This window comes from Microchirus variegatus (assembly GCF_963457635.1).
Source record: "Microchirus variegatus genome assembly, chromosome: 3".
NCBI lineage: Eukaryota > Metazoa > Chordata > Actinopteri > Pleuronectiformes > Soleidae > Microchirus > Microchirus variegatus.
Window position 1 is genome coordinate 11,113,065 of NC_139804.1, and position 22,830 is coordinate 11,135,894.

The 22,830-nt window shown below is 42.9% G+C and overlaps 1 protein-coding gene across 1 annotated transcript in view; it reads left to right on the plus strand.

The window, feature by feature from the left end:
• LOC310924703 (breakpoint cluster region protein) overlaps nt 1-22,830 on the plus strand; it is a 51,558-nt gene that overhangs the window by 14,153 nt on the left and 14,575 nt on the right. Inside the window, exons 2-13 of the mRNA XM_083886507.1 lie at nt 11,916-12,097; nt 14,691-14,795; nt 15,511-15,696; nt 17,126-17,233; nt 17,459-17,519; nt 17,624-17,676; nt 17,772-17,912; nt 20,146-20,267; nt 21,444-21,609; nt 21,822-21,941; nt 22,159-22,234; nt 22,639-22,743. Of these exons, the coding sequence (XP_083742633.1) occupies nt 11,916-12,097; nt 14,691-14,795; nt 15,511-15,696; nt 17,126-17,233; nt 17,459-17,519; nt 17,624-17,676; nt 17,772-17,912; nt 20,146-20,267; nt 21,444-21,609; nt 21,822-21,941; nt 22,159-22,234; nt 22,639-22,743 (1,425 nt within the window). The remainder of the gene's footprint in view (nt 1-11,915; nt 12,098-14,690; nt 14,796-15,510; nt 15,697-17,125; nt 17,234-17,458; nt 17,520-17,623; nt 17,677-17,771; nt 17,913-20,145; nt 20,268-21,443; nt 21,610-21,821; nt 21,942-22,158; nt 22,235-22,638; nt 22,744-22,830) is intronic.

Here is a 22,830-nt window from a genome sequence, read left to right on the forward strand (position 1 = left end):
CTCTCCAGCTGGAGCGTTCCATGTCACTCCCGCTGCCTCCGCTCAGCACTGCCCGCTCCTTCGACCTCTCCGGTTCCGGTTCCCAAGCCACCAGATCTTTCCACGATTCCGGCGGCGTACCACGACCTCGGGGAGGTGTTCTCCAAGGACTTGGCTCTCTCACTTCCTCCCCATCGACCATACGACTGCGGCATTGACCTGCTTCCGGGGTCCACATTACCTTCCCGACGGCTGTATAACCTCTCCCAGACCGAACGCTCATGCATGGAGGAATACGTCAACCAGTCTCTGGCCGCTGGTCTCATTCGTCCCTCTTCATCCCCTGTCGGAGCCGGTTTCTTCTTCGTTCAGAAGAAAGATGGTACCCTGCGCCCGTGTATCGACTATCGTGGTCTCAATGAGATCACGGTCCACAACAAATACGCGCTGCCGCTTATGGACGCTGCCTTCAGCCCTCTGTGCAAGGCTAAAATATTTTCCAAACTCGACCTTCGCAACGCGTACCATCTGGTTCGCATCAGAGAGGGCGATGAATGGAAGACCGCCTTCAACACGCCAATGGGACATTTTGAATACCTTGTCATGCCTTTTGGATTAACAAACGCTCCAGCAGTCTTTCAGCACCTAGTCAATGACATTCTGCGTGACATGCTGGACAAATTCCTGTTCGTGTATTTGGATGACATCCTCATCTTCTCGGAGTCCGAGCAGGAACACGTCCAGCATGTCCGCATGGTGCTGCAAAGACTGCTGGAGAACAAACTGTATGCCAAGGCAGAGAAGTGCGTCTTCCACGCTTCATCAGTTCCGTTCCTAGGCTTCATTATCGACCAGGGTAAGCTGTCTCCAGATCCGGCCAAGATCAGTGCGGTGAGGGACTGGCCGACCCCCTCCAACCGGAAGCAGCTGCAGCGATTCCTGGGTTTCGCGAACTTCTACCGGCGATTCATCCGGGACTACAGCAAGGTGGCTGGACCCCTCACTCGACTCACCTCTCCGCTGCAACCATTCTGCTGGTCCGATGACGCCGAGAACTCCTTCCAGAGACTCAAGGTACTGTTCACATCTGCACCTATCCTCTCCCACCCTGACTCTTCCCTACAGTTTGTTGTCGAGGTCGACGCCTCCGACACTGGAGTGGGAGCCGTTCTCTCACAACGCTCGCCTGCCGACCAAAAGCTGCACCCATGCGCTTTCTTCAGCCGACGCCTTTCTCCGGCCGAGGCGAACTATGACGTGGGGAACAGGGAGCTGTTGGCGGTCGTGCTGGCACTCCAAGAGTGGCGGCACTGGTTGGAAGGTGCGTCTTTTCCTTTTATCGTTTGGACAGACCATAAAAACTTATCTTATTTACGAGACGCTAAACGTCTCAACTCCAGGCAGGCACGTTGGGCCCTGTTCCTGGGGAGATTTGTTTTTACCCTTACCTTCCGACCTGGGTCAAGGAACGTTAAACCGGACGCACTATCACGACTATTCTCACCTGATCCACCTTCTCTGTCTCCCGAGCCGATCATTCCCCCAGCTTGCATCGTGGGAGCCGCTTCCTGGCCGGTGGAGGAGAGGGTTCGTCTAGCCCAAAGAGAGGAACCAGACCCAGGGGACGGTCCTCCCAATCGGCTCTTCGTCCCGGGCGCGGCACGTTCGGAGGTGTTACAGTGGGCGCATGGCTCTAAGCTCACATGTCATCCCGGCCTCAATCGCACTCTCCGGTTCCTCCGCCAGCGATTTTGGTGGTCCTCCATGCCTCAGGACACTGCCGAGTTCGTCCGAGCCTGTCCCGTCTGTGCCCGAGGGAAGACCTCGAACCGCCCTCCAGCTGGTCTCCTGCAGCCACTCTCCATCCCACGTCGTCCCTGGTCCCACATTGCGGTGGACTTCGTTACTGGTCTACCACCGTCTCGCCTAAACACCACGGTCCTGACGGTGGTGGACCGGTTTTCGAAGTCCGTCCACTATATACCGCTCACCAAGCTCCCAACTGCCATCGAGACGGGGGACCTACTGGTCGAACACGTCTTCAGACTCCACGGGTTCCCGCAGGACATCGTCTCGGACAGAGGGCCTCAGTTCACCTCCCAGGTCTGGAAGGCGTTCTGCTCGGCGCTGGGGGCGTCCACCAGCCTCACGTCGGGCTATCACCCCCAGTCTAACGGCCAAACAGAACGGGCCAACCAGAGCATGGAGAGTGCCCTTCGTTGTGTCGCCGCCCGCCACCCCGCCTCCTGGAGTTCCATGCTTCCATGGGTGGAATACGCGCACAATTCCCTGGTCTCCGCATCTACCGGCATCTCTCCATTCATGGCGACCCTGGGCTACCAACCACCCCTCTTCGACTTCCAGGAGGAGGAGGTCGCCGTTCCTTCTGTCCAGACCTACCTTCGCCGGTGCCACGCGGTGTGGAGACAGGTCCGGTCATCCCTTCAACGATCTTCCATCCAGAGCCAGAGGCAGGCCAATCGCCACCGCATCCCGGCTCCAGACTATCGCCCGGGACAAAAGGTATGGCTGTCCTCTAAAGACCTTCCCCTGCAGGTCGAGTCCCGGAAGTTGGCACCTCGTTTCATTGGGCCGTTCATCATCGAGCGGATGGTCAACAGGTCCGCCGCCCGCCTGAAGCTTCCTAGAGCTTTACGAGTCCACCCGACCTTCCACGTCTCACTCCTAAAACCAGTGGAGGAGTCGGACCTGGTCCCACCCTCCAACCCTCCTCCTCCACCCAGGTTTATCGACGGGGGGGAGGCCTACACAGCCAGGCGTATCCTGGACAGCCGACGCAGGGGCCGGGGTCACCAGTACCTCGTCGACTGGAAGGGGTACGGCCCGGAGGAGAGATCTTGGGTCCCACGCCATTTCTTCCTGGACAAAGACTTGCTGAGGGACTTCCATAGGACCCACCCGGATAAGCCTGGCCTAGCGCCAGGAGGCGCTCTTTGAGGGGGAGGTACTGTTACGATTCCACCTGCACCTTCTCCTCAATTTTATTATTAGTGTTGTTTTTTGTGGCTGCTGCTCTTTCCCCTCTCCTCTGACTCTGCAGGGGGCGTGGCTGACCCAGTTCCCAGACACCGGTGATCACTTACACCTGCGCGGCTCCTCCTCACCTGCATCAGATGTATAATCAGCAGGGCTTAAAGGCGGAGCCATTTCTCCTCACCGGTGTCAGATCGTTTTCAAACTTACATGGGTAAAGACATGCTGCTAGCTCTCTCGCTGTACTTACCTTACAAAGTTACTTACCCGTTCGTCTCCGCTCCAGGTCGTCACGTCTCCTGCTGGTCTTCAACTCCTTGGCTGTTCCGGTCTCCCTATTCTCCTGGGATCTCCTGTGCCACGTTCGTGAGTTGTTTCCACTCTGGATTTCCGCCGACCTGCCGAGTCACCCCCGCAGTAGCTGCAAGGACAATTTTCCTCCTATTCCTCCATCTATCCCCTATCGCTTCCCACTTTTGGGAAGTCGTTTTATGTTACACATTTTTTGTAAATAAATTTATATTGTTTTGAAATAGCTTTCCGTCTCCGTCTGCTTTCGGGTCCACGCCACTAAATCATTACACTCCCTCTCCTGGACTAAATGTAGGTCTACCAGAGGAAGTGCTGTCAGCTCTTCTGGGCAGCCACGTTTGCCTACATATATGTGTGTGTGTGTGTGTATAAGTGAGGCACCTGTTCCTCTGTGCAGTGTACTGAATAAAGTGGTCAAAAGCTGGCAGGCCATCAGTACAGCAGGGCAGCTGCTCTCACAGCAATACCATGAATAGTCTTTTTGTTCCGTTTGCCCAATCACAAAACAGTTCAAAAATGAAGAAAGACTATTCACACGAGGTTTTCCTAATAGCTCCTTCATTTATCCACAGACTTGACATACACGTTTCCATAGATAAACCATAATAGGAAAAAACAATCTCTGGTATGTTTATGAGCTTGCAGGCTTCCCTCAGCTTAGTGATCCTCCCTCGTGCTCTGCCTCATCCTCTGCTCCTGCAGTCTCAGCTCCCCGCCCTGGTTCCTCTCAAAGGGCCCTCTGTGCTGCTGGCTGGCAGGCCAAGTGTTTATGGAATGCCTCAGCTGCTTGTTGTGTAGTGTGTGTGTCTGTGTATGCGTTAATGAAATGTTAAGTGTTGTATGAGCTCACCTCTCACACACCAGCCCGACCTGTGTTGCATGTTGTTGTGTCACTGGACAGCAGAGTTTGTTTTAGTTAGAAAGTTAAAGTCCGCATGAGTGGACAATGACAAGTGAATCTGATATTTGGCTCCATTCAGCCATTTAAAGGGCCAGTCCAGTGTTTTTTGATGTAGTGGATTTGACAGGGAGGCAGATGAAGGGGTTGTTCACATGCAGTCTTTAAGACACACAAATACAGTATCTGTGATGCGGTTACACGGATATAAATCAAATCTCACAGAGCACCACTTGGGTCAAATAGGTCTTTGTACACTTTGACATAAGCTTTGAACCCTCCATTATCCCGATGAAGATCCTGAATCAGGTAGGGAAGGCTTGGATGCACACAGACTAGTTTTTTTTTTTATTATTATTATTCCACACACACAACAAGCAGCAAAGCAGCTTTGAGTTTTTTTTGTTGTTTGTTTTTGTTGTTTTATGTCAGTCATCACAGCAGCTCACAGGTTGCTTAGTAACAACTAGAGATAGCCAATTACTTGTTTATTGGAGCAGATCACAATTTACCTTTTTTTTCAGCAATTTTTATTTATTTATTACCAATTATTACAAACTCCTTTACTTTCTTAACCAGAACTTTTTTTTTTTGTTTCTAGTTTTTTGATGACCTGTTACGTGTATTTATATGAAGTTTATACATTATTTTTATTGAAATACTTCAGATTGGAAAGACGGACCTTTTAGTGTTTTCAATGACTGTTAACTGAAATTAGGCAATTCTTTTGTATTATTTGTTATCAAATAATACAAAAGAATTGGGGGGTCATCATTTCCATCATTTTTAAATGCTGGTCAAAACTCCAGTGGCAAAGCAGTTTGTTAAGCTGTTATTTGTGTTTACATGAAGATAACACTGTTTGTAGTTGAGCAGACCAAAGCTAATTTCTAAATTTGGCATGAGTGATGTGGCCCACACTGAAGGCCACACAGTGATCCAGTGGCTAATATGGTTGCCACACAGCAAGAAGGTCACTGGTTCAGATCTCGGTTCAACCAAGTGTTTCTGTGTGGAATTTGCATGTTCTCCTCATGTCAGCTGGGATTGGCTCCAGCTGCACGCAACCTTCATGTGGAGGATGAAGTGGTAAAAAGAATGAATGAATGAATGAATGAATGATTCAGTGTACACCAGTAGCCTCAACCCACTAAATGCAAACGTGTGCTGTAAAACACGTGTTACTAGGCAGATTACATGTTAGCCACTGACATTAAAGCACATCGGGTGAGGTCTGTCCACAAATATTGAATTCTCTCCAAGCATGCAAATAAATATTTGATCATACCAGGAGGTATGACTGCTGCTGTGATTCATGTGGCTGCTTACGTTATTAAAAGTGAGCAATCATTTGCCTAAAAATGTTCACAATAAAAACTACATAGTTGAAAGACTGGCCACACTCCAAGATACTTTATAGGCTTTTAAGAATAATTACTAGATACAATCCCAATAATAAGGCTTAAACATTTCTCTCTGCAGCCACAAAGCTGTGTTATAGTGTCTGTTTGTTTTCACAGACTGGAACAATTATTGTGCTTTGATTTCCTCTGTTATGCAGCACATTACAAGCAGTAGGGTGACCACCATGAGCTATTTCAATACACTCTGATTAGTAGGTGTGCCGGGCGGAGCAGCCCCTTCTGACCAACACTGCTCAGTGACTGGCACTAATTTCAGGCTGCTCTACAGCAGATCAGAGACGGGTGCTGGTGGTGCTGGTGCTGCAGGTGTGCTGGTGGTGGGCCTCAGAGGTTTCACCAGCCTCCGAGTAGACACTTCAGATGAGCCTGTATGTGATGATGATGTGTTGGTGAACAATTTTAGTTTGCCCACACAGCCAGTCTAAAAGTGCCATGGGTTAAAGGGGAACTCCATACACTTTCACAGACATGAAGGCATCATTGTGGATTTGAATAGAATATGGATGAAGCCACTTCTGATCTCACATGGTCACAGGAGACACATCCAGGATGCATTTTAATGCCAGGTGTGAACAGTCTTAACGCTGTTCACTTGTGATCGTATGTCTGAGGAAGGATGTTGGCTCAGAAAGTAGAGCTTTTATTGGGAGGGTTAAGGGTTCGATTCCCAGCTCAGATAATGTGAAGAAAACTGCCAGGCCCACAGTAAAGTAAAATTGACTCTGACCCCTTCAACTGTATTCCCTCTGTTTTCTCTGGCTTTGCCAGCACTGTTTCCCCAGTGACTGCCCCATCTGGAGGAGAATCTATTTGTTGGAGCCATAAAGTGGTGCTAAGCTTTTAACACATTGGCATCTTGTGCTGCTTGTATTCCAAATGTGCAACTTTCCTCTCCAGATCTATAGAGCCATTAGAGAGGTGACAGAGAGGCTGTCCTTCATTGTGCCTTTTCCCCTGTCTGGTAAATTATAGATGCTTAAATCTCACTTCCAGCCTTTTCGATGCTGGATCAATCAGCACATTTGCAATGCGGGGGTTTATTTTGGGAGTTTGTGATCTAACTTCTGTCTATCAGCTGAGTGATCTTTGTGTAGATGGTCAATATGTTCACTGTAGGGGAACAATAAGTGGCCTCTGATTATTTCTCTCTGTCCGAGCATTTTGAAAACAAGTTCCCCTTGAGCTATTTAAATCCATGATCGGTGATCAATGACTGTGTGAGAGCGGGCAACATTGTGCCATTTCCCACTGGTGAAATGGGAACTTATGGATGCTGCTATTTGAGTCCCAGCCCTTGATGAATCTATAGACCTCTATACTGTTGGATTTTTGGGAACTGGTTGGATGGTTGTTTCCAGAAGACATTTTTTTCATCCCTATGTTTATTTGACAAAGATAAGCTTTTTGATGACCTTTTCCATTTAAAATGCATCAGTGCAGTGCAGGCACAGGAGTCAGTTTAGAAAGTGTTGTGTCTTATCACAGTAGAAAAAAGAAAAACATTCAAATTGGCATCATATAATTTATAGTGATCAGCTACATTGATTGAATTTATTCCAGAACCAACAGCAAACCCATCGTTCAACTTAACTGAATACCTGAATATGACATTCAGTGCTTTTATAATAATGCTACTTGGTGACAGTACTTAAAAAAAAATAAAAAAATAAAACAAATAAAAATGACATTAAAATAGAGTGTCCTTCTGTTTTGGTGCTGTGTGTTTTGTCTTGTGTAGGGAAGTAAGATCACATGATTGATGCTGTGGCACTGCACATCTGCCATCGCTCTCTCTGGATTAGGATTAGGGCCTTGAATGCATCTTTGCTTTGTCATCAGTAGGTCATCTAACATGACCCCCTTTATAAAACGGCTGTGATTGTTCTTGGGTCCTCAGGAAGGAAAAGTGTTTCACGATGACTGATTATTCTCCAGAAGCAGGACTGGAGAGCCAGTTGTTTATCCTTGAGCTCTATCTTAAGATGCAGCATTCAGGGTGGAAGTGTGGGAAAGCAAAGATGCTGTGTTCTGTTTTTGTTTTTTTTGTGTAAAGAAGGTGTTTTTGATCATTCGCAATAGTCGGATCTCTATGAGACCGTGGCATGTGGTAATACACTCAAATGAAATTCTTAAAAATCTGAAGTAACACAGGATTACAGAAAAAAATCAGCTTGGCTCCACACACAGAAGTTGCTGGGCTCAGCAGTCTTATATAATGTTATTAGAATATATTTATGAGCCGTCTGTGGGAAAGTTGAAGGCATTTTAAGATGCTGGAATTAGGGTTTTGGACGTGAAGGACTGATTGTTGAAAGGCCAAAACGACTTGGTCACCCTCCTCTGTGATTCTTTACTGTGTGGAAATTAGAATTGAAACACAGTTCATCACTTTTACTTTATTTCCGTCGCTTTATTAGGAACACCTGTGCAACACAAAATATCACATTGCAGCTACTCAATGCATTTACTGAGGAAGAAATATTATTAAAGTGACCTTTTTAAAGGTGCAGTGGTTGTTGGTGGCAGACAGGCTGCTCTGAGTATTTCAGAAAGGGCTGCTCTATTGGGATTTTCCCTGCTCAAGCTTCTCTGGTGTTTACAGACAACAAGCATTTCCCTCGCTCTTCCTTACATCACCTAATGTACATGTACATGTTACTCACTGACAAACAGCTGAACCATATGAGCAGAGAAGACAACAATCATTGAGGAGTTCTGGTTCATAATAGGAATGACATTGTTATGGAAGTGTGGTGGGTAGTTCCTTCACCATTCACTGTCAGAGCCTGAGAGTGAGAGACACGTCACTGAGCAAACAGTCGAAGGACACAGGTCATTAGTTTTGGGTCACCAAATAAATTAGCTGGGGTTTCCACCAGTCTTACACATAAGCTTAAACAATAAGATGAACACATGGCTCATTTCTTAATTAAATTGATATTTTAGTCACAGAAATGGAAAAGTTATATTATATCATAATTGATATTGTGAAGTGGGTCACAGTGAATTGTTATTTTTAGAAAGTGTGTCCCTGTATAACAGCAGGTTAACATTAACATTATTCATATTAAAAAGGAATAGAAATACGGTGTTGGAGATAAGGGTTAGATAACAAGATAAGTTATGTTCCTCTGTGTTGCATGACTAGACTTGGGCATTTGCAGGTCATTTGACATTTTAAAGGGCAACCTTTTCTCAGGTTTATTTGCTCTGCTCATTTTATAAAAGGCCGTCAAAGTGTTTCACAATCAGGGCAAACAAAAGGTTTCACAGAAAAGAGTGGTGGAGAAAAGTCAGCAGAGTGGAAACAGATCTTAACAAACAAAATGCATGTTGAGCTACAGATGATTTACAGACAGTTTACAATCCTTCCATTTAGTTCTAAATTCCTTTCAGGGTTATGTGGTATGTAACTATGACAGCATAGGTGACTATGGATGATGGTGTGTTGGGAGTGTCGGGAGTGAGAGAGAGGGAGCTGTTTGTGAAAGGATGACCTTGTGCAGAAAGCCTGTTTCCGCTCTAAAGCAGATGAATTGCTGAATTTTCCCGACAGACCTGCCTGGACACTTCCTCAGCAGCGAGGTTCATGTGATCACTACAACAACGGCGCACACACTGTGTGCATCTATTGCGATGTCCTCTTTCTCACACTGCTATGGCCAAGTGAGTGTCATGTATTTAAGGGAGACGCAGGTGACTCAGCATGGAAGACTTTGCAATGATTCTTTTTAATCCTCCTTTTTGAATTGTTTACTCTTGTTTATAGTGATTTTCTAAGCCCTTGCTACTTCTTTTCCCTTGGAAGGAGATAGTTTGCGGCGCTGAAACTGCTGCCCATGAGAGGATGTGTTATTCACCCAGTGCTGGGCCTGATGTATAATCTCACTGGAGCACAGTGTGGCCTTTCACATGGACTTCCCCCGGTGCTCAGAAGCTGTTTGGCCTGGAGTAATCTCTTCCCTAAAGCAGTCAATTCAGCTCTCTGCCTCTGCTGAGCCCCAGTGTGTGTTTGAGTCCTATTGTTACAGCTTGTTTGGATGGAAACTTGTAAAAACTAGTGCTGACTAGGCATGGGACAATATGAATCATGAGTCATTGTTATCCTGACCAAAATAATTGCAATTCACTATATTATTTAGATGTTTGGAAATATATATGCTTTCTTATTTTGATTTATAAATGTAAATGGTCTGCATTAAATGATTATTAGTTGTTCAGTTTATAGAATGGAAAAAAGGTCTTGCACACTCTTGCTCCATGTTTATATATTTTGACATATGACATATCAGCCTCCCTTTAGCCTTCATTCTGACCTTCTCCAAAGTCAGAAACATTGTGGCACTGGCGCTCATTTATAATGTAGTTAAAATGGTTAACCTCCACCTGTTGTGAGCAATCAATCAATCAAAGGTAATTTGACACTAGGTAATTATTCAAAATTATTCACTTTTAGTGATTTCTTAATTATATGAAACAAAGAAACCAGAAAATATTCACATTTAAGATGTTGAAATAGAGAGCTTGTTGAAAAAACAACAACCCTCAAACCAATGAATCAATGATCAAAATAGTTTGTGATTAATTCAGTAATTGATAATCACTTCATGGATTATGGTTGCAGCCCTAGTTTGAATCTGCACATGTTCTAAAAGCCTACAGACAAAGATAGTTTAGCTTGACAGAGCCTGTTTTCAGATGAATGCTGTAACTTATAAATGTTGTTTCTGTTTAACCAACCAAAGGTAGAGAATAATATCAAACACCAAAAGGTATGCAGCTATGGTTGTATCACTATTATCAGGTTCCTTTTAATGCTGTTGAATGCTAAAATAAAAGATCCTTTGTTGCCTTAACCATATGTGAAAATCATGGTTTCGCAAGGTAAGAGGAGTTAGGTAAGCTTTATTTAAGCACCCTAAACTCTTTTGGTTTTATTACTGAGAATTCAAGCATTTTCCCCATATTTTCTTTTGTTTATCGATGAAAATATAGAGAAAGCGGTTTTATCATCCCTTCATGTCCGGAATCCTCTCTTTCCTGTTGTCGGAAAACTGAGATGAACCGGTTTTGAAGCCTACTTTTTCTTTTTTTTATAGACCTACCTGCCTCCACATTACTTAACTTGTCGAATGACAACTCTATTGTGCATCATTTAACTGCCACATTCTTGATGATAACGATGATAATAATAAGTTCCCAGTGAGTCAGTAGCACCTGACACAGTAATTACAGGACTCTAAAAAGACACTCAAAGTCCCATATCACAAGGATGACGAGCACAACATATAGTACATGTCACTTATTACACTTGTTTTTCCACTGTTTGGAGCAAATCCTTGTCTTTGAGTCTCAGAAAGAACCCTGTTTATACCTATTTTACATCTTTTATTGGTGGGAAAAGTGAAAGAGACCCTTTCATTCAGAGACCTGTTTGATCAGTCATTAAACTAAGCTTACTGGGGAGTCAGTGTGTGTGCAACACAGCAGGCAGGAGCAGAACACACGTGCTGTTTTCACAGACTTCCCAACTTGCTTGGCCACTCAGTGCCTGGCACATGATGTGTCTTGTCGATTTACGTGAGTCACAGGTTAAACAGCATTATCTGATTTAATTGAAAGACAATTGACAGGAAACGACCACATACTGTATGTTTTATGACCTCTGCTGTTGGACATCCTCTCAATTTCTCAGCAATTCATCTATTGAAATCCTGTCAGGAGATAACAATATTAGGTTGCACTCTTTGTCTTAAAGGTAGAGTGAGTAACATTTAGTATCTTTTGTATAAAAATTAATATACCATCTATAAGGATGTTGGTGTATGTGTAGAATTCACTGGACAAACCAGGCAGAGAATGTACAGTATTTCATGTTTTGAATCAAAAGTATACTATGCAAATGAAGCAGAACACCATCCTTTCTAGTAGGTGAAGGCTAATGCACTTAAAGTTTGGAAAAGAGACGGATGATCTGCAGTCTCACTATAGATGTCACTCATTTTTACATACTGGGCCTTTAAAGTAGTAGTTATTGACTCTTTTGTGTGTGAGTTTTTACTACTTGAAGGTAGTAAATCAAACTGTTTGATATAATTCAACACAACATAATGTTATATAAAATGATGGTTTTGATGGATCAACATTTATTAGGATGTTATAGCCACTTAAAGTGCCATGGCCCATCATTAGTATACCAAGAGAGGAAGATGTCTCAATTTGCTGCATGTCTCAGTGGTTAGAACATCATTTAACGGTTTAATAACACACGATGTGACTATTGTCCTTTGTTCGGCTGTTTTCCACAGAGGCTTCCTACAACGAGACCCCTCTGTCATATAGATATGACCTGGAGCAGTCAGAGGAGCATCAGCCTCGCCACGACCCTCTGTCCTACACTGGATCTCCGTCCTCCTCTCCGCGGCTCCGCTCCAAAAGCCGGAGTAGCCGAGACACCCAGTCCTCAGGCTCTCTGGAATCCACACTGTCGGTAAAACTTCTGTCTTGACTCCTAGTCAACACGTCTGACGCCTTTATTGTTTGTCTGTGCTCTTAGTGCCACTGCTGCTTCTTTTTTCTCTCTCTGCTGCATTGTCCTTTACTGTTTTCTATTTGCACCATTCAACACTAGCTAGGGCTATTTGTAATTATAGTGCCTGTGTCTGTGTGCCGGTGTTGTATGACACTTGTCTGCCTTAATATCGTTCCTCATTCATTGAGTCAAACTAATGGCAGTCTTACTGTTATGGTTTCACATAATTACACCCATGTTTGCCATAAACCGTGTGCTTCCTTGACACCATGAGGTTATGCTACTTGCTCTTATCCTGTGGTGTGTTGCTGCATGTGCAAACAAGGACGCAAACTTGGAAGCTCTAAAACATTTATTTGTTTTGTTCAATTAAATGAACCACAAGATTTTCTGTAAAACCTCGGAGGAGGCAATTTATGTCAAATGTAATGTGGAAGCAACCATTCTTCTCATCTGGATTGTTTATAAGCTATAAAAAAAGCAAATAATGAACATTTCCATCAAAGTCTCAAGGGATTAATTAGTAAATTTAAGATTGCAAACATAGTGTAAAAGGAATAGTCAAAATGAAAGCCAAAATAGCCCTCAGTTCCAAAACGTTAGATTTCCCCTTGATGCAACATGGTTTATTGGTTTTCAACAGTTTTGGACAGCAGAACAAAAGCACACTAGCAACCATATGTGCACCTAGAAAGCAAAAGCAAAGGGAAAAATCATTAATGCGTTGATCATAAGACACTCACAGACACATGCACACAAGATGAATAAGATATTCACAGTTCAGCATTTAGTTAAAATGATACAGAGACTCAATTGATGAGTTGGACAGTTCAATCAACTTTATATCAAGTTCAAGACAGGATATATACAATTTTCTGGTGGTTTTTCAGATTTCCAGTGTTTCTTTTTTTTCCCGTTTCTTTGCTTTGTTTTGTTCAGATTTATCTTTGTGGTCTTGCTTGTTTGTTGTTTGTCTGACCTTATTCTGAGGGTTTCAATTTATTTTTCTCTCACTGTGTCCCATTCTGACCAATTTGTTGTACACTTTAAAATGTGTTTTAAAAGATAATATTAATGTTACCTCCACCACCCAACATAGGGCAGTTAAACAGGAAAATGGGAATTCTTTCTTAAAAGCCCTAACAAGAAAGTTGAATAGATGTCCCCAAGTTTCCTCTAGACCAGGGGTGTCAAACTCATTTTCACTGAGGGCCACCATCAGCATGATGGTTACCCTCAAAGGGCCAGATGCAACTGTCATACAGAATACACGTAACTAAATGTCACCACATATAATGTAAAATAAAGGTAACTACAACGTAACATATTGCAAAATAACTTTCTGTATTTATTACTTATTCAAGTTACAAATATTATGCATTATAGATGTAACCCAGGCCGCGATGGTGTTTCTTGACAAATCTGGTCGGGGCAGACCTGCTCACACACCTTCAGCATGCACTGCTTCAAAAACACACTCTCAGAAAAAGACTTTGAAGCACGGGTGATTTCTTCAGCCACAATAAAGCTAGCTTTCACTGCCTCATCGGTTTTGGTTGTGGCTTTTGTGAACAGATTTTGCTGTGATCACAGCCTCAATATCAATTTCACTCGTCGCATGTTGGATGCATGGGATGCCGTCACTTTTTGGGTAATGCGATCGCCATGCATTGTGGGAAATGTAGTTTATGGTCAACTCTTGGCTTAAAGCAGCATAGACCTATTTTAACCCAGATTTTGAAGACCAATTAATCACTCGTGGGCCACATAAAATGATGTGGGGGAACACATCTGGCCCCTGGGCCTTGAGTTTGACACATGTTCTCTCGATGTTGTACAATTGGTTTCACTCGCTTAGTGGTCCTCTTCATGATGAATAAGCTAAAATGTGTAAAATCAATGGAATGTACCTTTGGGGAAAAACAACAGAATATATGCCCTTCAGCAAGGCATTAAAAAGCCAGTCCTGCCGAGACACCCTGATACAGCGACCAGATGGCAGTGTTACAGTGACGCAGGGCATCTGTCTGCTGAAAAACACTGGATAGCAAACATTGTGTGGGCAAACAGATGTTAAAAAGAGAACTCGCTCCCCTCCCCCTCTGGTCTAGCTGTGGTATTCCCTGCCATGATGTACACACTTGATGATCTTCAAAGCCTCAGTCACACTGCTTTCTTTATCTGGTTAATATAATGGGAGAGCCCAATACTGCCCCTCCAGCCTCCAGTGAATATCTTACACATGACATGATAGCCTTTGCGGGGATGACTGATGGATTTGACCTGTTTAGGAGAAACAACACCTTTACTAGAAAGAATGTTAGAATGTTAGGAGTCTGCAGTGCAAGCCTCCTGGAATCTGAAACTCCCACAGAGTTTAATCAGATCTGCTCTGTCCCAACAACCAACAACAATAATATCTGCACCCAGGGGCTCATCTTGCAGAGCAGAGGTGTGTGAGGGGGTTATTATTCAAGATAAATCAAATTATTCAACCTGTCTTCTCTTCTTGTTTCCCAATTGTTTTCTCCTTGAACGATGTTTGTGTCAGGTGGACTTGGACCAAGAGAAGGGACTGGAGATGAGAAAGTGGGTTTTGTCAGGAATCCTGGCCAGTGAGGAGACCTACCTCAGCCACCTGGAGGCCCTACTCATAGTATGCACAACTTCTTACAAGTTCACACAAAATGTTTGTGTTATAGCAGCCTTTCAGCTTAATATTAAAGTAAAATATATGGATGAGATACAAAATAAATGTGTACATATAATAATAAATTATATAAATTAAAAAACATTGAACAAACTAAGGTATTAACTTTTACTTTTGTAAGAAGAATGCTACTTCCTTAGCACTACCATGCTACTTCCCTAGACTTACTTGAACTTGTCGCTAATTTGAGCTAAATTAGTCAGCTGATATTTCCATTGCTGTATCACTTTGTGAATGTACAATACGTTTTCATAGTTTCAAAATAACCCCCCTTTATTAATATGTAGTACAACACAACTTTGCTGAATTCAACATAGTGTTGGTCTGGTAGAGGACAATTTTAAATTGAATTCTAAACTGTACGAGGAGCCAGTGTAGAGAAGCTAGCGAGTTATATGGTCTCCCTTTCCCGTTCAGTCCAAACTGTGGAAGCTAAATGTAATTTATTTGATTATTTACACTTGTGCTTTTCTACTGTAACTTGTTATGTAATGAAAACAGACTACTAAGCCAGTTTTCTCTCTTGTGTTTCTGTGACATTACATTGTAAGGTAGTGTTTAGCTACCTCATTAAAACAGTATTTAAACTGTGTTATTGTTTCATCTCATTGCCATGGGTTTTCTGTTGAAGATTAATGATATTCTTCATTTATTCGTCCAGCCCATGAAGCCTCTGAAGGCTGCCGCCACAACCTCCCAACCAATGCTGACCATTCAGCAGATAGAGACCATCTTCTTCAAAGTATCAGAGCTTCATGAGATCCACAAGGACTTCTATGATGCCCTGCTACCCCGAGTGCAGAAATGGAGCCACCAGCAGTGTGTGGGCGACCTCTTCCAAAAACTGGTACAAAGATGATATTTGTTTGTTTTTCTTAATCAGGGCAGTTAATTAAGCAAAAAGTTTCATGTTGTATACTCACAGGCCACTTTATTAGGTACAGCTGACTCTTAATAACATGTCACGAATGGCACAGATATGGTCTTTCTCTGCTGTAACCCATTTACTTCAAGGTTTGACATGTTGTGCATTCAGAGATGATCTTTTGCATATTTCGTTTTTTAAAGAGTGGTTACTTGGTTAACTGTTTGCTCTCTAACATATTGTTGCACCATTCTCTTAAACACCAGCAACGGTTGTGCGTGAAAATCCCACTACATCATCAGTTTCTGAAATATTCAGACCAGCTTGTCTATCACCAACAACCAACCCACATTCAGAGTCACTTAAATCACATTTCTTCCTCATTATGATGTTCGGTTTGAACTTCAGCCTGTCGTCAGTTGCAGTTGAGTGTTTGTGAATAACTGTTTTGTGACATAAACCCCACCATAAATGAAATGCCTCATTAACATTAAATATTAAATTGTGTTATGGTAATATACAGTAGCTTGAATATGTTCAAGGTGTTAATTTGTAAGAAAACATGTCATGACAACATTTCAGAGCTAACAAACCAGTTTTACCACTTCTTTTGACCTAACTTGAAAACAGCAGCATCACGCCAGGCAAACAAACCACATTATACACAGAATCCGATGAGTTGATTTGAATGAAATTTTTTTTTACTTTTACCTTTGCTTAACTGCATTAAAAGTTTTAAGAAGTCAACCACATTCCGCTGTGTACAGTGAGGCTACTCCTTCAGCTGTTTTAAACCCTCCTTTGGATAAGAACACCCAGCATCAAATAACATCAAACCTCACTGTGTCAAATTGCATGTTGGTTTTTGATCAAACAGACCAACATTTGTCAAGATGGTAACTTTCAGAAACTAATTATAGCAGTCGTCAAATGCCATGCCTTGATCATTAATGATAGCTGAGAAGAAGGGAGACTTTTAGGGTTAAAGAAAAGGAGGGAGTCTTTGGCTGTTAGTAATACTTGGTGAATCTTGCCGTGCACACATGAGTAGACTGCTTGGAGTCATCTCCCGGCCAGATAAAAGCCTTACTACGCCACAGGACAGGCAGTATAAAGGAGAACAAAACGCTCTATAGAAGGTCGCTCAATAAGAGCTACCTCAGTGCAGCTGGAGTATAAAAAACACTCTATACATCAATAGAGTATACATTCAATACATGGATTTATGTGTAGTGATGTGAGTCATCAACATCATATTTCACTAAATTGTATTAATTCCTTCTGCATAACTGTGCCAGCTCATGCTTGAAGCTAAGCACAGCAAACCCAGTTAAATTCTTGGCCCTAATAAAATCTATCTTAGCAGTTTTTGGAATAAATCTAACCGCTGCTGTCTTCTTGTCTGCTGTAGGCCAGCCAGCTCGGAGTGTACCGGGCCTTTGTGGATAACTATAAGGTTGCTGTGGAGACGGCGGACAAGTGTTGCCAGGCTAACACTCAGTTTGCACAGATATCTGAGGTATGAAATCATGCCACGCACAGCAGGACTGCAGCAGGCGATTGTTTGATGTTGTACAGCTGCCCGGGACAAGTGATGACTGAGCAGTTTTTTTCAGCAGTGCAAAGAGCCACGCAGCTTTTTACAGTGGTGCTGATTGTGTTAATTGCACCGTGGGGCAGTTGCTGTGAGTTAATGACAGTATATCTTTTCTCACAATTCCCTCTGTTGTTATCTTCCTGCTAGAATCTCAAGGTCAAAAGCACAAAAGACTGCAAAGAGCAGCCAGCTAAAAATTCACTGGAAAGTAAGTAGTGAGTGAAATGAATTTCCAGCCTCCACATGAATCAATATACACTAAAAGTAAGAGCTGACATTCTGCCTGTTCAACTGACTCTTCCTCCTCCACAGCTCTTCTCTACAAACCTGTGGACCGAGTGATGCGCAGCACACTTGTTCTGCACGTAAGTCACATCGCCTGGCAACAATCTGGAGATATATTTTATCTTCCCTGAGAGTTTGGGGAATTTAATTTTTCATAATTTTGTTTTTATTCCAGGACCTTCTCAAACACACACCCTCCAGCCACCCAGATTATCCCCTGCTACAGGATGCCCTGCGTATCTCACAGAACTTCCTGTCGAGTATTAATGAAGAGATCACGCCACGCAGGCAGTCCATGACAGTAAAGAAAGGAGAGGTCAGTGTGGTCGTCCCACTTCAACACATCAACTCCAGGTTGATGAGGTCTTATTTTTGCAAATAAAAGTCAACGCTGCACAAATATATTTTAATTAGAATATGTTTTCAAGTACATAAATCAACAAGTGGCAGCTGAGACTGGTTTTGCTGCCAGCTTACCAATGGGCCCCTTTGACATGCTTCAGCAGGAAAAGCACAAGTTTTACTGATCACATGACTGATGGCTTTGTTTAGTTCTTGTAACAGTGCACAGGGCAGTGTGACATGATGTTGTTATACTGCCTCTGGATTTCATGAGCAGAAACAAAGTTATCATTTTCTGTGTCCTTGATCTGGAAACAGGCTTTGTCTCGCAGTACCTGACTGAGGTAGCATTTGTGTGTATACAGCGGCAGAGCAGGAATGAGTGGGGCAAGAGTTGTTTATTCTGTCAAACTGCTGACGACAGGGTTTTTACTGCTTTTTACCTTACTATACGAGTGCAATGTTGCTGTTGCCTTGTCTGTCTTCACAGAAAACAAATCACTTCCTGCTTGCAATGCTTGAATGTCCCTGTGCCGTGCAAGATCCAAACACTATTCAGAGAAACACAGAGAGTGTGATGTGTGGAGCTGATAAGAAAGTGTGAGCTCATTTGAAAATGGGTCGAATAGACAATAATAGACATTTGTTAATATTTAAAAGATGGACATCACAGTTTTTTTATTATTTTTTTTAACTTTGCCAAATATTTACAGTTGACCGTAAAAAGCTCACAGCACAAGGTGTCTGGAAGCTGCAGTAAAACAGGAGTGTGACTCAGGTTGTTGCTGACTCATCTCAGCCTGTCTGCAGTAGCTGTGGAGGAAGTGGTGCGTAGTGGAACCTTGTGACAAAGCCCTGTACTACACTGGAGTTGAGGCTGTCCGTGTCACAAAACCAGGAAAACCCGTCAATTACCTCTGCGCTCACTCCCATCCGTCCCTGCCACAGTGTCAACTCTGCTTCCCAGAAATGACCTGCAGGACGCCTTTTCAACTTCTTTCCAACCAGGCTTTTATACAGGGTGTGTACCAACTTAACTGTGCTTCCTGACGCCATCAACCCCCCCACACTGCAGCACACATCTCAAGGCTCTGATTCAGATGACCTGGCTGAGAACTTCCTTTGCTTTTCCAAGAAACTGGCCTGGCCCACCAGGGTGGGATATTAAAGCAAAGACATTTCTTGGTAACGTTGTTCTTTTTATTGTTTAGGAAGTCTGAAATCCTGTGGGCAGATTGAGTAAACGTGCACCCATTGTTGATGTTTTGCATCAGACGTGCCTGTAATTACCAAGTCCATTTAAAACCCTTGTGTTTGTTGAGCCTCATCTTTTTGTACATGCCTCAGTGCTCAATGTCTCATTATGCATAAAAAACAGGAGCAGATTACAGCATTGGAAGGGTGTGAGAAAGAGGCAGCTCTTGTTTTTCCATTGGAAAATTGACTATTTGTGCTCATGCCTGTGTCACCAAACAATAAGCGGATATAACCCTCTTTTTGAAACCAGGACAGTAGCGAACATGTTTGAGTGCTTCACTGACATGTTTGCAGGCCAATCAGAACTGAGAGTATGCAGAGGGTAACCGCGCTGCAGTGATTTCCTTGTTTTTGTCAGACTGCAGACAGTGTGGTGGTGCAAAGTCTCACATGGACACTGTCTCAGCCTCAGCCTTGAGGTCAGAGTGGCGGGGGGTGGGGGGGAGATTCACGCTGCAGCAGGAAGAGCTTGTGTCATCACAACCATCTGTAATCACAGTCTGGAATGGTTAGCGGAAATAAATAAATAACCGAACCTTCATCACCAATCACCAGCTAATCACAGTTGCAACATTACATCAGTGGGAACATATTAAATATGTTTACTTTCTTGTTTTGATGGCATCACTATTGATTTATTGCTTTGTTTTTGTTTTTTTTACCTGTTCTATGAGGAAGGATATCATTACCCAAAAGCAGTAGCATCACCACAAACTATGATCATTGAAAGCATCTGCAAACATCAGCAAAAAGTGATTGTTCTTAAACCCTGTATCAAAACCCTGTATTTTAAACTGAGCGTCAGTGTAAAACTTTATAATTACATACTGCACCTACAACACTTCCTCGTATTGCATCTATTTGCATCTGTTGTTGTCACATAGCGGTTGAAAACATCCCGGTTGTAACTCACAGCTGATGACATGATTTCTTCTTTCGCCTGTGGGCAGAACCGTCAGCTGCTGAGGGATTGTTTCATGGTGGAGCTGGTCGAGGGTTCCAGAAAGCTCCGTCATGTCTTCCTCTTCACCGACCTGCTGCTCTGCACCAAGCTGAAGAAACAGGCGGCAGGGTGAGTCTGGGTCAGCGTCCAGCCGGAGGTTAGAAACAGCGGCCTTTGACCCAGAGGATCTGCTGGTTCAGATCGCAGGCTTGCTGGAGAACAAAAATCACTCCAGCCAACAGACATTACTCTTTTTAAAAGTTGACTGTGCAAGAATGAGCCATGAAACATGGATTATTGAATTATTAGTCCGACTAAAACAGGACTTGAAAATACTCCATGTTAGTCTGAAATTGTATTAAATTGAATTTCTCAAAGTTGGACTAACACAGAGTTTGCATGTTCTCCCCGTGTGTGTGTGAGTTTTCTCCATTTGGACTTTGGGACGAAACCGTTCTCCGGTTTCCTCTCACAGTCCAACAACATGCAATATTGGGATTAGGTAAATTGGACACTCTAAATCGACCATAGGTGTGAGAGTGAATGATTGTTTGTCTCTGTGGTCTTGTGATGGATTGGTGACCTGTCCAGGATGTGACACTGCCTTTCACCCCATGTCATCTGAGATTGAGGCCCCTGTGACCCTCATGTGGAGGATAAAGTGGTAGAAGATGAGTGAGTGAGTGAGTGAGTGAGTGCATACATGTAGAAAAGGGTTATTCGAAGGCTACAAAAACCAAACATTTTTTACTTTCAAGAAATTATAACCCATACAAACACCCTGTTATAAATTATAACCCATACACACTGGACTTTTAGGAGCCCTATTAACAGTGGGAGATAAAGCTTAAATTTGTTCATCAGCATCAGAAACTTTGTGCAGAGTTATATTGTTAGAGTCGCACTGTTTAAAGGGATAGATTTTTTGGAAGAGGTTCTTAAACAGTCACTGTGTTAAATACAGCAGACAATGTTCAGCACGATGCCTGTTTTGAAAGACTGTATAACTAGAAAATGATTGATACATTGTTTACTGTTCAGCTGTGGGTTGTAGCCTCATAAAAGTATGCCCAGCTGAATTTTTTATTTTTTTTAAATACCCAAGTGTATGCTAGGTTATGAATTTTTATGGTTGTCAGTGCTGTCAGTCAGGCGCTATATTTTTTTAATTAAAGTATGGCAGAGCAGCTATTAGGGTATTACAACTTTAACAAACGATTCTGGTGAAAAAAGGAGGACATTCTCATGTAAAGAGAATGGGCTACTTTTAAAAGAATAATCTTATCATATCTTGTACTCCAACAGGAAAGGGCAACAGTATGACTGCAAGTGGTACATCCCACTGGCTGACCTGACCTTCCAGACCATCGAGGACTGTGAGTCCACCCCCATTCCTCTGGTGCAGGATGAGGAAATTGATGCCATGAAGATAAAAATTTCCCAGATCAAGAATGAGATCCAAAGGGAAAAGGTGAGTTTACACAAAGCAAAACAAAACACAATACAGGAAGACCAAATTACATGGAAAACATTACAGGAGTCAACAAACTGGTTTATCAGTTTATCAGTGATGTGCAGGACTGCACACAAAGCAAAAATCAAAACAAGGACGTTTAAGATTAGCACATGTCAACGGAATTAAGGCTCTGTATATGTAGAGACACTGTTAATGTCTATCTGCAGAGAACCACCAAGGGCCCCAAGGTGATTGAGCGTCTGAGGAAGAAGTTGTCAGAACAAGAGTCTCTGCTGCTTCTCATGTCCCCCAACATGGCATTCAGAGTGGCCAACAGAAATGGAAAAGTGAGTCTAAGGTTCTTTCTAAACAATCCAACACTCAAGAATTTTCTCGAAACGTTTCTCCTGCATTACTGACATAAACATTCATTTTAGTATTCTGTAGAGATATTGTCTGTGAGAAACTTCTCATTGTAGCCTCTGCTGCCCCCTGCTGCTGAAGGTGTGTAAATACAGTAATAGAACGCAACCAAACTGTGTCTCTTGATTTCTTACCTTTCAGGGTTTCACATTTCTGATCTCCTCCGACTATGAGCGTGCTGAGTGGAGGGAGATCATTCGTGAGCAGCAGAAAAAGTGTGAGCCATCATTTTAATGTTTAACAAGCGATGGCAAGATTACTGTTATGCCATCTGTATGTGACCTTTATTAAATCCACACTGAATTGGGAAAAAGTAATTCCACTGCTCCATCAGCATGGGATAATTTTTAAACGCAACAGCATGATCTTTAAGAGCTGGAAACTGACTCGTTTAACTAAAACTAACTGCCCTGTTTACCATTGTCAATTTATAATGCTGCATGTTTTGAAATGTTTTAATTTTGTATTTTATTCTGAAGATTGTGTGTACTTGTGTCTGTACCAGGACCCTCATGTAAAATAGATTTTTAATCCCAGTGAGACTTTCCTGGTTAAACAATACTAATAATACTAATAATAAGAACTCATCATCGTCATCATCACCTTTGTGGTGTCCTGCAGGTTTTAAAAGCTTCTCTCTGACCTCTCTGGAGCTGCAGATGCTCACTAACTCGTGTGTGAAGCTCCAGACAGTTCACACTATTCCAATGAGCGTAAATAAGGAAGGTATGATTCACTTCACGTACTGCATGCTTTAGGAGTTGATGACTCTTTAACATATCCTTTTTTTGTTGTTGTTGTTTTGTTTTTAAT